General features: G+C 43.6%; 1 protein-coding gene across 7 annotated transcripts in view; it reads left to right on the top strand.

Moving 5' to 3' along the window:
- Positions 1 to 16,617, top strand: part of ANKRD29 (ankyrin repeat domain 29) — a 57,723-nt gene that overhangs the window by 18,164 nt on the left and 22,942 nt on the right. For 3 of the 7 annotated variants that reach the window (XM_040632639.1, XM_040632641.1, XM_040632642.1), the window contains 4 exons: positions 4,513 to 4,611; positions 8,343 to 8,441; positions 11,717 to 11,815; positions 14,700 to 14,798. In XM_040632639.1, coding sequence (XP_040488573.1) covers positions 4,513 to 4,611; positions 8,343 to 8,441; positions 11,717 to 11,815; positions 14,700 to 14,798 — 396 coding nt within the window. The remainder of the gene's footprint in view (positions 1 to 4,512; positions 4,612 to 8,342; positions 8,442 to 11,716; positions 11,816 to 14,699; positions 14,799 to 16,617) is intronic. The other 4 variants (XM_040632638.1, XM_040632640.1, XM_040632643.1 and 1 more) reach the window with 3 other exon arrangements.

Below are 16,617 nucleotides of genomic sequence, written 5' to 3' on the forward strand. Positions count from 1 at the left end.
ATCTTTGCTTCTCTATACCTCCCCACACCTATGTTTCAGGTATATGGTGTCATACTTTATATCCTTTTATTTTGTGAGTTCCTTGACTGATTGTTTACAAATGTACTTATTTTTACTGCTTTTGTGCTTCCTATTTTTCTTACTCTTAGTTACGATCTTTCCTTTCCACTCAAAGAGTCGCTTTTTTTTTTTTTTAAGATTTTATTTATTCATTTGACAGAGAGACAGCCAGCGAGAGAGGGAACACAAGCAGGGGGAGTGGGAGAGGAAGAAGCAGGCTCCCAGCGGAGGAGCCTGATGTGGGGCTCGATCCCAGAATGCTGGGATCATGCCCTGAGCCGAAGGCAGACGCTTAACGACTGAGCCACCCAGGCGCTTTTAACATTCTTGTAGGGGTGGTTCAGTGGTCATGAATCCCTTTAACTTTTGTTTGTCTTGGAAACTCTGTAGCTCTCCTTCTATTCTGAATGATAGCCTTGCTGGGTGGAGTATTTTTGGCTGCATATTTTTTCCTTTTAGCACTTCAAGTATATCATGCCACTTTATTCTGGCCTACAAGATTTCTGTTGAAAAATCTGCTGATAGCCTTAAGGGATTTCTCCTGTATGTAACCGTTTTCTTTTCTCTTGCTGCTTTTAAAATTCTCTCTTTATCATTACTCTTTGTCATTTTGATTACTATGTGTCTTGGTGTGGACCTCCTCGCATTGATTTTGTTGAGGGAATCTCTCTGCCTCTTGGATCTGGATTTCTCTTTCCTTCCCCAGATTTGGGAAGTTATCAGCTATTATTTCTTCAAATAAATTTTTTGTCCCCTTTTCTCTTCTCCTTCTGGGATCCCTATAAATCCAAATGTTATTAGGCCGGATGGAGTCACTGAGTTCCCTAAATATATTCTCATGTTGCTTTTTGTTTTTCTCTTTCACCTGCTCAGCTTGATTACTTTCCATTACTCTGTCCTCTGGGTCACTGATTGACTCTTCTGCTTCTTCTAGTCTGCTGCATCTAGTGTATTTCTAATTCATTTATTGTGCTCTTCGTCTCTGATTAGTTGTTTTTATCGCTTTGTTAAGGGTCTCACTGATGTCCTCCTCTCTTTTCTCAAGTCTAGTGAGTATCTTTATGACCATTACTTTTAATTCTGTCAGGCATATTACTTATTTCCATTTTACTTAGGTCTCTTGCTGTGGTTTTGCCCTGTTCTTTCATTTGAGACAAATTCCTCTATCTCCTCATTTTGTCTAATTCTCTGTGTCTGTTTTTGTGTGTTAGGAAAGTCAGCTACATCTCCCACTCTTGAAAGTGGTGGCCTTATGAAGAAGAGGTCCTGTAGTGCCCTGTGGTGCAGTGTCCCCTGTTCACCAGAACCTGGCACTTCAGGGGTGTCTCCCATGTGTGTTGTGTGCCCTGCTCTTGTGGCTGAGATACTTTTTTCTTCAGCCCAGGCATCTGCGGTGGCTCTCTTTGCTGTTTGGGGCAGTGTTTGGTCTCTAGTGTTAGTGGGCCAGTCTGGGGCCACCCTGGGCTTGAGTTGAGTCAGACCAGGTATTTGCCAGAGACACAGTAGCACCAAACTGCAGGGTGCTTTCCCTGTGTTGTCCCCTGAGATCCTTCATGGGTGGGTGGGGCCTGCAATCAGACCAGCTGTCTGCACCTGGCCCACTGCTGGGGCCACAGGATGATTGCTTGTGTGGTTATCTTTCCCTCTTCCCAGGGCAGGAGTCACTTTGGAGTGGTGCTGACCCTTGTTGGGGATGCTTGCAGACTGCCAGGCTTGTGGCCCTGGTTTGAATGGGCTCCAGCCAAGAGCGCATTGGAGGGGGCAGATCCACAACATGCACAGGTGTTGCATAAGGGGGAGTGGCGTTAGCCAGTTAGGCAGTGAATATCCATGGTGCGTGGGTTCCTGCAGGTGGTCGTGTGTTTTTGCTGGGGGGGCAGGGTAAGGAAATGGTGCCTTCCAGCTCCTTTGTTCTTAGAGAAGTCTTCCAAAGATCCCTGCTCCTCCAGCACATCTCTGAGACTAGTAAACAAATCTCCCTCCCATATACCCCAGGCATTTTTAAAACTGCTTCTATGCCATATCTCTGTGCGCTGTTTGTAGAGCTGTCTCTTTAAGAGTGAGGACTTAGTTTCCTCTTACCCTCCATCGTCTCCCAGAGCTGAGCCACTCATTTTTAAAATTCCAGGGGCACCTGGCTGGGTCAGTCAGTAGAGCATGTAACTCGATCTCAGTGTTGTGAGTTTGAGCCCCATGCTGGGTGTAGAGATTACTTAAAATCAAAACCTTAGGGGCGCCCTAGTGGCTCAGTCAGTTAACCATCCAGCTCTTGATTTCAGCTCAGGTCATGACTTCAGGGTCATAAGAGGGAGAAGCAGACTCCCCGCTGAGCAGGAATCCCAATGCAGGGCTCGGTCCCAGGACCCTGAGATCATGACCTGAGCTGAAGGCAGACACTTTACTGACTGAGCCACCCAGATGCCTCTCTCTCCCTCTCCCTCTGCTCCTCCTCCCCCACCCCCCCCACACACACATGCTCTCTCTCCCTAAAAAATAATAATAATAAAATTTTAAAATAAAAATCTTAAAAAATAAAAATCTTGGGGCGCCTGGGTGACGCAGTCGTTAAGCGTCTGCCTTCGGCTCAGGGCGTGATCCCAGCGTTCTGGGATCGAGTCCCATATCAGGCTCCTCCGCTAGGAGCCTGCTTCTTCCTCTCCCACTCCCCCTGCTTGTGTTCCCTGTCTCTCTGGCTGTCTCTCTCTGTCAAATAAATAAAATCTTTAAAAAAAAAAATCTTAAAAAATAAATAAAAATAAAATTCCAGGCTCAAGCCCTGTTGGTTATAAGAACTCATGAAATTTGCTTCCTCTAGTTTTCAGAGCCAAATGTTATGGGGATTCATCTTCCCCCCTGCAGGCTCCCTGGTGTAATAATCTGTTTCCCTCCCTTCCCCACAGCTCCCTCCCCACCTGCATACAGCAGTGGTCCGTTCACCTCCCCACTGCATCTCTGCCCTTCCTACCCTCTTCAGTGTGACCTCTTCTCTACCTTTAGTTGTGGAGTTTGTTCTTCCAGTCGGCAGGTCATTTTCTGGGTTATTTACACTGATGTGAGTGTGATCTGTTGTAACTCCCATTGTGTATCTATTGATACTCCCATCGTATCTGTCAGACAAAGTGAGCTTAGTGCCCTCCTACTTCGCTGTCTTCCCAGCAATCTTCCAGATTGGTTTTAAATCAAAGATTCTTCTATCTGCAATCTAAACAAAAATTGTTCGCATTCAGGAGGAAGTTAGTAATAACAACTTTCACATGCCATTCTAATCCTGGAAAATACAGAGGAAGGTGTTCAACTTAATAATGGATGGTACAGCCTACACGAATGTCTAACATTCAAATACCAAATACAGTCACATGGAAGTAGAGAAAATACCATAGAACACTTCTATGAAGCCATTAGTGTTGTGGTTTTTTTGAAATTCTACCTGTACTTTTCATACATAGCAAACAAGACTTTCCTAAAATTAGTATTGAGAGTCACAGAAATCAACAAAAGCCAGATGATAACCTAACGTTTACTGAAGTATAATATTTCAATATCTAACACTTAGTGAATTAACATCTGACATTACTGTGCTAAGCACATTGCCTGCTTCATCTCGTTTACCCATTTAATTTAATCCAGCAGATGCTTTTATTATTCCCTATTTTGCAGATGAGGAGCGAGAGCCTTGGAAAGGTTTCATAACTAGCCCAAGATCATGGTGTCAGTGACCCCTCAACTCTACTGCCTTCCTACAAAATCCCACCGATGAAATTAAAACGAGGCTTGTAAGACTCACTTATCACCCTATACCTAGCAGGCCTTCCTCCTGTGCAGAACCATCCGTCTCTCTCTCGTCCACCCCAGAAAGGCAGGTTGCTGCTTATGCAGAAGCACTGGTCAAGATCACAATTCCAAGCCCTCAAAAACAACTGTGAATTAAAGGAATTATAAGCAACCTGCCCCCAGGTGACACTGTGGATTGATGACAGAGGCAGACTTGAACCCCAGAGCTCCTTTATACTATGGTCTCCCATTTCACTGAGGTATCTTGCATCTTTACCTGAATCAGTTTTAAGATAAAGACTTCTAAACTCAGAAAACCAACAGGTACCACTTAACCCATCTTTTACATGAATAACAGTGTTTGGGCTCAGGAATCGTTTAATATGAATCATAAAATGAGACCATTACATCCCTTCTGCCTTAACATTATGGTTCACTTGGACTGCATTTATGAAGGTAATGGGATTAAGTGAGTTTTTAAATTGAAAATTCCACCCTCAGTAATTTGTCGCTTCGCTTTTTCCCTGCCTACTCTGGTTATAAGGTTATTCATGAGACACTACTGTGGGAAATTTTGCACTTGGACGTGTCTCGAGTGGATCTGACATGTCTTCGGTCTCTTTTCCAGGACCCTCTCTGACACACGATGGCCTAACCCTTATCTGTCTGTCCTCCATCTAGCATGGCACCACGCTCCTCATGGTCGCCTCCTATGCCGGTCACATAGACTGTGTGAGGGAACTGGTTCTGCAGGGAGCAGACATCAACCTCCAGAGGGAGGTAGGTCAGGTTTACGCTTGAATGTGAATGACCCAGGTGACAGAGACTCGAAATTTTTACAGTGGTGAATTGGTAAGGAAGACAAGAGTACTCATTGCTTTTTTCCCTACATGGCATTAAAGCCCAGGTTGCAGACTTTACTGTGCCCAAAATAAGGCCCAGGAATGGACCATTGGTTGTACTTGAGTTGGATGAATGTTCTCAAGCACGTAGTCTGAGGCAAGCAAACCTCTAACCACATTCGCTCAGCACTCATACATTCCCTCCCGAGCTTAAATCAGGTCTGTCTTCTTCCCTTGGGATGAGGTGCTCTAGAAGTTACAGGATTTTCATAGAGATCATTGTATTTTTAGAAGGATTGGGTCGCCAACCAGTTCTTAAGGAGGCTCACTTGATAGACTCTCTCAGCCATCCTCATCAAACCATGATTTCAAAGGGCTTCTCTGACGGGCCACATATTAAATAAGCTCTCCCCAAAAGGCCATGTGGTGAACCTTGAACTAAAATGAGAGCCTGTCCCCACGCTTCATTCAAAGGCCATCTTGGGAGTTCAGTCTAGCTAGAGGATCCATTCTTGGTCCAGTGTAGAAGAGTGGTGGGAGGCTGGGCCTTCTAACATACTTTGGGAGTCAGATCTGAGGGGGATCCATTTATTTCCAAGCTGATCTAGGGCCTCCAGGTCATCCCTAAAGTGAATCTGACCTCTCAAGTCCACACTAACTCAGACTTAAGATAGGCATCCTGGGGCAAGCTCCAAACCAAACCGCAGCACTTGATTTTCCTTGATCCAGTCTTATTTGAGGGCCTGCCCTATAGTTGTTTCAGAAAAGATGAGTCATCAACCAAACTTTCATCAATCAGTACACCCCATCTTCCAGGCTGGACTGCTACCTCTGAGTGGAGCAAACTAAGACACCCCAGGTGTGAGGCCTAGATATTCTGTGGGGCATCTAAATTCCCTCCCCTCACCCCTCTGGGTGTCACCTTGGCTGTGGACCATGGAAGAGTGACACTTGATGCATAGAATCTGGAGTCTGGTTCTCCATAGCCCTGGACCAGCAAGCCTGATCTCTTAAGAGGAGCCATACTTTCTACAGCAAATCCAGCCTCACAGATTCTTCTGAGCAATTTTCACAACACTGGAACATTGTTTTGGGCCAGTTTTCACGTCAACAGCTAATTTCCTTCTGGGAGGAAAATGTTTGGGCCTATTTAGAATTATGGTTTGAAATTACCCTGATCTTTTTGTTTTTCCTTTATGCTTCACAGTCTTGGTTTATTATAACTTTAAAGAATAGACAGATTTTTCTCTAATAAAAACAATATGATTCAGATCTGCTTACTCAAGAAACTGTATCCTGAAGGCAAGTTCAACACACACAAAAATATCTTCAGAACAACTGTGAAAAGCTGAGAGAACAGAAACATTTGTTTGCTTTCCAGCCATTGTATGGTTTTTATGGTTTTATGTTTATCTGGTTGGTTCCAATTGCCCAACTAATATTCTTGGATATGAAAACGATTGTGCATTGAACAAAATGGCCCTCGAGGACTTACCCAAGTGGGCCCAATTTAGAGGTAACCTTGTGGCTCAAAGAATGATGCTTTGTGAGTTCCCAGTGGTCCCCTGAATTTCCCGAGGCCACGCCAGCCTCTGGTGATAGAGCTGCCAAAGAGAGGCCCCAGCTTCACCTCATCTGTTTTGCGATCAGAGAGTACCTAGCAGTGCTATGGAAGTTACTCATACAGCTTCTACCGGCTTCTACCCGGGTTCATTCGTAATCCATTTTTCCATTTAATCCATATCGAAATACTTGTTTCCTGAAAAAGTACCTGTCATTGTTTTCTTTGGATGGCTATTTAGGTACACAGAGCTTGCTAGAATAGGAAGCTAATGATCCAGAGAGACCACTGCTCTAAAGAACCAGCCATGTTAGCTAAAACCCTCAGGGATGGGAGCCGCATGTGCAGTTGTCATGAAGCCCTGGGTTACGATAGGAAAGCACGTGCATTTCAGACCTTTATTCACATTCCAGACTGAAGTCTGGCTCCATCGTCTACAGCTTGCTGCATTCATGTGCACAATGATTAATGGTAGCTGTATGTTCCAAAACGGACTCAAACTGCTGGAGATATGATTTTTTAATTAATACAAAATCTTAGTGAAAAATCCTTTTTCTCAGTGAAGAAACAATTTCTAAAAATTATCTCTGGTAGTTTCTAAAATATAATGTCTATTAAGAAGAGAGTTTTCCTGTGCTAGCCAAGTTTCTTCATCCAGACCTGATAACATCTTCAGGTTTCTGGAACTCAGTGTCCTCCACCATAGGAAAGCAATGAGAGGATGCTTCCGACTTGTTTCTGTGGGAACCAAGGAGAAAATCTCTCCTGCGTGGCAGGCAGAAAGGCTCTGGGAATGGTCACATTACCTGTGCCTCCTTGGGGCGGCGTCTGGTTGGGGGCACAGCCTGAGATAGAAGGTCATGACTGGGAAGATATTGGCTTGTGTTCTGTCACAGTGGTGGGGCTCATTGTTCCCTGTGTGTGTGAGACAGCATACACACATGCATACACTTGTGCACACTTAAGAACAAGCTTCAGAGTCATCAGTAATCCCGAGGGCCTGCTGTCCTGGCTTCTCCCACCTGGGTGAGAACCTACCCCTTCAACGCTTCCGGGTGGGCCGTGGAAGGAGGTGTTCCTCCTCACTGTGCCTGGGAAGGTGTAATGTTAGCTTCATCCCTGCTCAAAGCACTGGAGTGAAGAGCACCTTTATATGAAAAATACATATTGCCCACAAAAGCAGTATGATGAATTTGCTCCTATCACAATGATTCGTCTACCAATCTTTGAGTAACCTTGTAAAAAAGGCCAGGAAGAGAGGATGCTAACACTTGTATCTCCAAGTATCACTGATCAGCTTAAAATTTGGAACCAGGCTGTTTCTTGTTCCTATGCCCTCTTTTGAGAAATCTTTTGAGTACGTTTGAGTGAATTACTTAGATTCTTTCTTGGGCTGGTAGCTTTCTACTCTGGGATGCTTAACTTTGTAACCAGAACTCTACCGGAACTCTTCCCTGTATGAATGAATGCCCATGTTACCAAGCATGGTAGTTAGTTCCCTGTGGCCGCTGTAGCAAATTACCACCAACTAGGTGGCTTTAAAGAACAAAAATGCATACTTTTAGGATTCTGGAGGCCAGAAAAGTCAAGGTGTGTCCCTCTGGAGGCCCTAGGGGAGAACCCATTCTTTACCTGTTCCAGCTTCTGGTAGCCGCGGGCACTCCTTGACTTATGGCCTCATCCCCCTAATGTCCGCCTCTGTGGCCACATGGACTCTTCCTCTCCTCTGTGTCAAATGTGTCTACTTCACTGTTCTAAAGACAGTTGTCACTGGATTTAGGACCCACCAGGATAAGTCAGGATAAGTGCCTCTTCTCAAAATCCTTAACTTAATCACTTCATATGCCACGGAATGTAATATTCACAGGTTCCAGAAATTAGGACAGGGATGTATCTTTTGGGTCCACCACTCATCCCACTATACCAACAATAAAGTTCTCCTTTCATATTCTCACTTTTCTGCGCAAAGAATACAATCAGTTCAAATGTAGCTCCATCCTAGGTTAGAAGGCTTAGGTACAAGGATATGGTTTTGTTTTGTCTGTAAATACATAAATCAAATGCTATGTAACTAAATGCCTTCAAACCAGCTGCTTGTTCTCTCCTAGTCAGGTACCACTGCCCTGTTCTTTGCTGCCCAGCAAGGACATAATGACGTCGTGAGATTTCTCTTTGAATTTGGAGCATCCACTGAATTTAGGACTAAAGTAAGAAAACTTTCTAGATTTCATAGCCTGTAAGAATTTTAGCCATCATGAGTATTCATGTCTCTCCATCCATAGTACGAATTTGTGCTTCTTTTTTTTTTAAGATTTTATTTATTTATTTATTTGAGAGAGAGAGAACACAAGCAAGGGGAGGGGCAGAGGAAGAAGCAGACTCCCCACTGAGCAGGGAGCCTGACATGGGGCTTGATCCCAGGACCCTGAGATCATGACCTGAACCAAAGGTAGATGCTTAATTGATGGAGCCACCCAGGTGCCCCACTCTTTTTATAAGATTTTCAAGCCTAAGAAGGTGGGTTTCACAAAGTTACTTATAATGGCTCAGAGGTAGTCCTAGGGAATCAATTCAAAACATGACATTTTCACTCTGGGCTCATAATCTTCTGGGGAATTATTTAGGGTCTGTCTTGCACTGGTAGCTTTCTACTTTGGGACACTAAATTTTGTCATCAGGATGCATACCACCAGTTATAAAGCAAGTGCTTTATAACTCCCTGTTTTCAGGGGCTTTTTTTTTACTTCAGGGTTAATCCCAGTGCTCTGATAGAAACCGTCAAAGTATTTAAGCCACTCCTAGTGAATCTGAGCTATTTCTAAGGAGGATGATATGACAGGTAGTTTACTTTCTGAGATATCTTCACTAAAATATGTCATACATGATTACAGTTTATATAGTTGGGCAAAGAAATGTGGTTCTTCCTTTAAAGAAGTCATTGATTCTTCGTGTTCAACACACGGATAAGAAAACTGAGGTTGCAGAAAGATCAATTTGGTGTTCACAATATCATTTTACATAATGGTTTATAGTAGGACAATTTGAAGTGCTTTAACATTTTTGGAATTGTCACCTTATTTCCGGCCTCATCATAACCAAAAAATTCCTGGAAATTTGCCTTACTCAGAATCTTTTAGGCTTTCTTAATCCATTGTGTGCAATACTTTGCTATCAGGGGAGTTTCCAGTGGGTTCTTTATTCCTGTTGAGATGCTAACTATTACGTAGATTATGATCTCAGATACGATCAGTCTGTTCTGGACCTGCCATTGGACGGTGCACATGCCTCCAAACATGCCGAATATAATATACAACAGCCCGAAATATATGTGTGTATATGTTTATATTAATTATCATTTTAATTTTCATTATAAAAGTAATACAACTAAAAATAGAAAGTAAAGTTCTACAAATGCAAGTCTCAACTCTTTAAGAATGACTGTGCACCCACGTGGCTGCTTCAGTCTTCTTGGTTAACAAAGGCTGGCTTAAAGCCTTTGTTCAAAATAAATAAATAAATAAATAAATAAAGCCTTTGTTCATGCGCCAGTGCGCGCTGTCCCAGAAATCCATGGAACATGGGGCCCAGAGTGCAATTCCAAATGTTTCCGTTAGGTCAACCGCAGGTGTCCAAGAACTTTCCATGGGAAGAAGAGAGCGTCGAGAGGCGCTGAGTTTTCACATGATCCTGTCATCAAAACTGCCTGTTACAACAGTTGTTCTCATCGCTATTAAAGCTATAGCCCCCAAAATGTGTTTTTAAAAATAAAAGGTACAGAGGCACCTGGGTGGCTCAGTTGGTAAAGCATCTGCCTTCAGCTTGTGTCCAGATCTCAGGGTCCTGGGATCGAGTCCCACATCAGGCTCCCTGCTCAGTGGGGAGTCTGCTTATCCCTCTGCCTGCTGCTCCCCCTGCTTGTTCTCTCTCTCTCTGTCTCTCAAATAAATAAAATCTTTAAAAGTGAATAAATAAGTAAATGGTACAGGGGCACCTGGGTGGCTCAGTCAATTAGGTGTCTGACTCTGGACGTCGGCTCAGGTCATGATCTCAGTGTCATGAGTTCAAGCCCCACATTGGGCTCCACACTGGGTATGGAGCCTACTTAAAAAATAAATAAAACAATAAAAATAAAAGGTACCAGCTCTTCTATGACAATCACCGTATTTTATCCATTCTCTTACCTCATTAGGCAAAGAGAAAAATCGACAGAATGAAGTTGGAAATGTTCGTGCTTGTTGCTGCTATTGCAATTTTTGTCGTCCACACACCCACCCACACCTACCCCCACCACCAGCCTCAGCCCCCCAGTCTCTGTCCTCCGTTCTCCACCCTTCAAATCACAGCTCAAGTGCCCGCCCCCCCCCAACAGCCTGTAAACAAAGGAGCTCTTATGACAGCATTTCTCTAAGTGAGACCCACCTGCCACCTTCACGCCACAGTCTCCTCATGTGACTATGATGAGTGAGGTCAAGAAAGCCTGTCTCTGGGCCTCACCAGAATCAGACCCTGTGAGGGTGGGAGTCAGAGGACAGGCATTTTGGATAAACACTCTATGCCCTAAATTTAGAAACCAGACTATCTTAAAGTTACGATTTGTATTTCAGAACCAGATGACATGTTCTTGCATTATCTGCAATTAGTGCAGAGGTCCACATACCAGTTCACAGAGCCAAACAAACAGCTCCCCAGCTGTAGATGGGGAAGGATAATGCCTTGGCTGCAGCACCTGAGAAAAACCATCAAGGGTTTCAGTTGACCACAGACTCAGTGAGTCAGTAGTGTGATGTGGTCGACATAAAAGCTACTTCTAATTTAGGCTGTCAAGGTAAAGAGGGTAGATGGAACAAAGGAATGTCCCATTCCCCATCAGACCACGTCTAGTTTTCCGGGCTCCAATTCATTCTAGGGCCGACATTTTAAAAAAAGATCCAGACAAACTGGCACATGTTCAAAGGAAAATGCTAAGTAGGACGGTGAGAGGCTCCCGCCATGTGCTGCAGCTGTCCACTCTTAATGGATGCACACCTTGTCCCTTGAAGACAATGGCCCCAGATGGTCACTCCACTAATTACCTTAATCTCAGAGGCCCACAGCTGGGGGGAACCACAAGGAGGAGCCAACATTTGTCAAGCAGGTCTCTAGACAGAAGACAGGAGACTATTCGGGTAGAGCCAAGACAGAACTGACTGGTACAGGCTTTCTATTCTTCGTTTCCTTTATTGCAATGCAGATAGATGATTCTGCATTTGACATGGGGAATTAGGCATCATAACATAGTCCAGTAACTGTACGTATCCCAAGCAAGTCACCCACGTGTACAACATGTTGTCATTAGGAGGAACACTGTCATGAACATAAAGAGAAAGAGATGAAAAAGGAACAGTGAGTTTGTTGTTATCTATAGGGAAAGTGTTTTCGAAAGCTCTCCCTCTGGGAGGTAAATATGTGCCTGCACCCTTTCTAATGTGTTGACACTTTGCAGGACGGGGGCACGGCCCTGTTGGCCGCCAGTCAGTACGGGCACATGCAGGTGGTGGAGACGCTGCTGAAGCATGGAGCCAATATCCACGACCAACTTTACGTGAGTGTGTTTTCAAGGGGACGTTAGGTGGACCCTTGCCTATCCCCTCCTCACACATAGCACTGCAGTCTAAATTCAGATGCCGGAAATGCCAACTTCAAACATATTTTAATGAACAGTAGGACTTTAATCTGAGACATCAAAGAAAAAGAGTTAACCAGATAACCTTTTTCTATGGAAAAAACACATAATCTTGTTTACCCATCTTTCTTCTACCTTTTTAAGTCTCTTATACATATGCGGTAGTTCATACAATGTATGCAGTTAGGATCTTCAAAAATCATGTGACACGTACTTACCCATAAGATAACAAGCCCAGCATATGGACTTGCTGAAGAGCAAGATAATGCTCCTGTTGCAGAGCTATCCAGGAGGAAGAGCACAAATGAAGGAGAAATCAGGTTATTTGGAAGAGAAGTGAGTTGGGGGGGGTGAACCGTGAAGTACATGCACGCCCTTGGCCTTCAAGAGTCATCTACTGCAAGTGTGGGTCTGTGGCAGCTAATTGACAATTAGCACATTGCCCAAAGGCTCTCTTAATTATCACCGTCATTCCACAGGATTTATGGCAAACATTATTCTGGTTTTGGACTGCAAAAAAAAATAAAGCACGAGAAGATGAATTGACTTGATAGAGTCTCATCATGAGAGTGGAAGAATTCCTACTGCCAGTTACGTAGGAATCGTATTTTAGGCTATCCTGCCACCAGACATTTAGCGCTACGGCACTGTACCTTCATAGACACGTAGTGAGATGTGTCCGTGTGAACTTCAACATTTCAGCACCCTTTCCTGAGTTTACATGATTGACTGCCACATCAGAGACCTCTTTGAGGTACCTAGCAACTAACATCACCCTTTTGCACTTCAAAATCTATAACAACTTTGAACCCTTGGCTTTCACATTTGAATGACTGAATTACTCGATGCAGGTCTGAAGGACTGATTCTCAGCTCTCTGGCTTCCGTTAGAATCACGCAGGGAACTGGAAAAAAAAAAAAAAAAAAAAAAAGCTTACAGGCCCGTCCTAGACTAAGCCGGAATCTCTGAGGGCACCACTGGGCAACAGATGGTTCTGATGGTGGCCAAGTCTAAGGACACGGGTCTATAGCTTTGGCTATTTCTTTGGCTGCATATAATGAAGTATATCTGAGAGCATGAATGAGTGTGTGTGTGTGTGTGTGTGTGTGTGTGTGTGTGTGGGCGGTTGAACAGGAAGAGCCCGAGTCTTTGGAAAAGGAAAGTAAGTTGTGATTTTCATCCCGTTACCAATAATGTCAGCAATCCAAATTGACTGGCATATTTGTACTGTTAGATAGCATTCCAGCCAAAAGGCTCACCCCGGGTGGCACATAATCTTAGAAATGCAGAGTTTGGGGACAGCCCATTCCTGTACTAAATTCCTCTCTGTTATGAAGTGACTCAAGAAATTTCATGCACTGAAACTTCCATGTTAAGACATTTACCCTCATTCAAACAGTCCAAATATAAATGTTTCCACTAAAAACAATTAAAACAGGGAGGACCCCCAGTCAATGACTCCCGAAAGCTTCTAGGAACAGAAATGTGTCGTGCACAGTAAAAACAGCAATGCTTAGATATCCGTTTTAGAAAATTTCCAAGAGTTAATGACTGCTAAGAGCACGGTGGATTTTCTGTGGCAGCACAGTAAGGAGCAGCTGAACATTTCATCCCCTTATCACACATCTGCTTAAAGATCTATACAAGCTGAGTAATTTTTTAATGATTGCCTTAAGAGGAGTCTGGCAGCTCAGCTGACACCCACCAGAAATCCAGCACCGTCCACCTGGTTGGACTTGAAGGGAAAAGCGTTTTGTATTTTAACTTGTGGTTAACATTCCTGATGGGAGGGGTGGTAATTAACTGGGTTAGCGAGGTGTTTTCCACTGCGGTCCAAAAGTAACGAAGCTCAGCGCGCTCTGTGAATGCCGTCTAGGTGAAGTGAGCATCTGGGGGGATGCTTGCTCTGAGCTGAGTGCTGTGTTTGCTGCCACTACCGGTGACATGTCTTTAAGAAAGAAATACCCAGAAGACATAGACACTCAGTTAAACAGAAAAAAAAAAAAAAAAAGAAAGAAAAAAACACTAAAGAAAACTGGAAGCAAGCGCTTGCTTTGAGCTTTTCTGCAGGACTGCTTTGTTGTTCATAGGTGTTGTTGCTGTCGACTGCTGTCAGGGAGCAAGTTCATGGATAGTCTCACCAGGGCAGTTTTCTAGAAGCATCTTTTGTTTCAAAGCTTGGAAAAACGGTGTGTTGGGGGGAATGTGGATAAAGGAGCAAGAAAAAGAAGAGGGTAGGAAAGATCTAATGAAAAGGACACTTTTGTTTCTGATTCATAAAAACATGCCAAACAGGTTTGGGGGACTTGTTTGCTGTTTTTCATTAATAGACTTTATTCTGTGTTTGTTTTTAAACTAACACTAAGCGGAAAACTGTATTAAATGCATGTGTTTGTTAAACTAATTGAAGAGGGGATAACCCCAAGATCCCACAACGAAAGCAGACGGCAGCTAACGAGAAGTATGTGCAGACGAGAGAAGAATGATGACGGGCTATTTGGACAGCCTGGGTGCTGCTGTCAAGTGGCTGGATCATAAGCTCCGTGATGACTGTTGTGTAGAGTGAACAGTCATTACGTTTGTTATAACTTAACCTTATAAGACTATTTGAAACATCACCTTTCCACCTGACTTACTGTGATATTTTAGAACTATTCTTCAAAGGATAAAACACTAACCATGAATATGAAAACAAAGTGGGGGGCAGAAATGAAAAGTTGTATTAAATGGACGTATTTTTAATTGGATTTCTTTAAAAATAAACCTGAAAGCTGATTTGAACCCTTTCATTTTGACATCTCAGGATGGAGCCACTGCCCTCTTCCTGGCTGCCCAAGGTGGTTACTTGGATGTGATTCGATTGTTGCTGTCTTCAGGAGCAAGAGTCAACCAGCCAAGGCAGGTAATGTCCACGTGCGCAGAGCGGCGGCGCAGGGAGGGCCTGCTGTCCTGCAGCAGCTCCTGAGATAACTGGTCAACTCTGGGTGTCTGTCAGTGCTTTTGCCTCGGTGACGAAGTTAATCGTGGATTAGGGTTTCTCCTGTCCTTTGCTTTGGGCTCTCCTGCAAGCCTGTGATATCAGGCTGACCTCACCATTTACTGTTTTTGAAACTTAGGTGTTTGGTGTCTGAGGTCAAGCACGTACTCAGCCACGTCCTGTTCAAATAAGTTATGGCTGCACTGAGGTCATGAGAGTGGGCTAGCCTGGGACATAGGTAAATAGAGGTGAGTCAGGTAGCCTTGCCCCTGTCCCGTCCCTCTGCTTCTCCTTCCACCACGCCGAAGACGAGCCCCTCAGCCCACTGGGAATCCTTAGTAGCTTCCACACCTTCATCTCTCACAATTATAACGCTATTGAGACTTAATTTTACCAACAGCAAGCTAACATCTAGCAAATCAATTGATACTTAAAGGAACAGAACTACCAGGTAATGTAGGTCACACTTTATGAATAGTAAAGAACCATCCAAATCTAAGACATTATAATTAGCTTCTCTTATACAGGAATGATTTCTGCACTAATTAATTTGTTTTTAACAAAACATTTCAGATTAAAGTAACAATACTTAAAGGGAATGTCAAGTTGATTTCTTCCCAGTGACACCCAGGCAGATTCCCACTTTAAGGTAACCTGATATGTAATGTAACATATGCCTGCATGTTCACATAGGGAAGGTTGGTCTGAGCTCTTGAACCCAGGCTTCTTGTCTTTAGGAAGTCCAAGTGCATAGGAACCTAAGAAGAGAAAGGGCCTTGGGCAAAGTAGGTTTGAGGTCAGGAATCCTGAGTTCTAGATCCAGCTCTGCCAGTAGCTAGCTGTGTGGTTTGGAACAAGTGAATCAACCTCTCTGGACTTCTCTTCCTTCCTCTGAAAATTAGGAGGCTGGACAGGATGATTCTGACAATCGCTTCAAGCTCCCCCTTTTTAATAACTGTTTTATTCAATACTCAGTATTTCTTAAGCACTTAACATATGCCAGATACTGCTATGAATGTGACATTAAGTTGTTAGAATTTAAAGATAGTCTTAGATTTAGATGGCCCCAGGAATACTCATGGGAAAGGAAGCTTTTAGAAAAAGTTGCACTTCCATACCTGCCAGTGTTGATATTTGCTGATTGCAGTTGAATATTTTCTTGTTGGTCCTTCTTATTTTGAAGGTGTTGCTTGATTCTGAATCAGACGCTTCACTTTGCTGGAAGTTAATAAACAGAGCTGGTCATTTTTAGATTGCGGAAGTTTAATTCGGAGGCCATTATTGAGGGTACCACTGTGAATTTAGAAATGAAAGACTGTCAAGATTATCAGGCTTCTCTGTACATCTTTCTGAAATAATCTCTGGCACTTGGACAAATCTGTTTGTAAAATTAATTGCATTAACCATATGCCTAAGGTACTATTCATTAAAAAAATAAGTTGATATAAGAGATTATATTTCAAACAGTGCATGGATCGTGGCCACTCGAACCCAAGTTGAGTCATAAGATGACACTGAAGCCAAGAAATTAAAGAGTGAGCTAACAGCACCATGGTGGCCACACCCCCATGGCTGTTTTCATTCCTCACGGTGAGGATGACCTGGTCAAAAATGACCTAGTCCGGCCGTGGGAGGACCCCTTCCTCGGATCAAAGAGCAAGTGACATGCCCTGCAAAAACTTGCTTCTAATGCAATTGTTTGGAATTATGAGTCCAGCTCTGAAAAGGTTGCTATTGAGGGAAA

The sequence above is a fragment of the Ursus maritimus genome, unplaced genomic scaffold (assembly GCF_017311325.1).
Source record: "Ursus maritimus isolate PB19 unplaced genomic scaffold, ASM1731132v1 scaffold_18, whole genome shotgun sequence".
NCBI classification, from domain to species: Eukaryota; Metazoa; Chordata; class Mammalia; order Carnivora; family Ursidae; genus Ursus; species Ursus maritimus.